This window comes from Camelina sativa, chromosome 4 (genome assembly GCF_000633955.1).
Source record: "Camelina sativa cultivar DH55 chromosome 4, Cs, whole genome shotgun sequence".
In the NCBI taxonomy this organism is placed as follows: domain Eukaryota; kingdom Viridiplantae; phylum Streptophyta; class Magnoliopsida; order Brassicales; family Brassicaceae; genus Camelina; species Camelina sativa.
In genome coordinates this window covers 17,728,628-17,729,350 of record NC_025688.1, presented here as the reverse complement: position 1 = coordinate 17,729,350, position 723 = coordinate 17,728,628, and the positions used below count along the sequence as shown (strand labels likewise).

The window sequence follows — 723 nt, the reverse complement described above, 5'->3', positions numbered from 1 at the left end:
CATGGAACCACTCAAGCTTGCTTCTCTTGCATCTCTTCTTCCAAGATATACTTCCCAAGTCGGTCCACCAGACTAGTGTAGATTATTACAAAATCAACGAGTGTTTGTTACAATTACGCACGCACAATTATAAATCGTAATGATTGTGTTAGGAGGATTGACTTACAATTACAACGGAGTCTCTAGCAACGAGAGCCAAGATATCGGCGCAAGAAACTGTCTCAGGACATTCATATTCCAAGGCAGACTTAATCTCGTCAATGACTTCGAAACCTCGAGCAGAGTCTCGATTTGAAGTTGATCGTTTCTCGCTTTCTATGGTTCCACTACTGTCCAAAAGGACGGAAGCATCACATCCCTGCACCAATTACCAAATTATGTATATATTAAGACTGAACATTTCTCCTTATTTACGTCAAACATTGTATATATGAAGAATATAAAGCAGATTTTGTAAACATTGACGAAACAATCATGGAAATGGAGCCTAAGCAGTGAGGCAGCCATGCGAGGATCAATGGAGTATGCTTTGGCGACGAAAAATTGAACGATGGCTTGTGCTTTCGGGCAGGAGTTGTCGTAAAACCAAGGGGAGAGAGAGGCCGCGCTTGTGCATTCATGTGTTCGATAACACATAGAAAGAGGTAAGAGCGCAGCAAGTAAGAATTGAGCGAGAACAATGCACACCATTGACTTCACCATTTCTGTATTCAATGGGACTCT

At 41.8% G+C, this 723-nt stretch overlaps 1 protein-coding gene across 1 annotated transcript in view; it reads right to left on the bottom strand.

Annotated features, from left to right (window-relative positions):
- LOC104783999 (peroxidase 36-like) overlaps positions 1-723 on the bottom strand; it is a gene marked incomplete at its 3' end in the record, with an annotated part of 3,098 nt that continues 2,375 nt past the window's right edge. Inside the window, exons 5-7 of the mRNA XM_019244161.1 lie at positions 460-721; positions 167-358; positions 1-72 (exon numbers count right to left, since the gene is read on the bottom strand). Coding sequence (XP_019099706.1) covers positions 1-72; positions 167-358; positions 460-721 — 526 coding nt within the window. The remainder of the gene's footprint in view (positions 73-166; positions 359-459; positions 722-723) is intronic.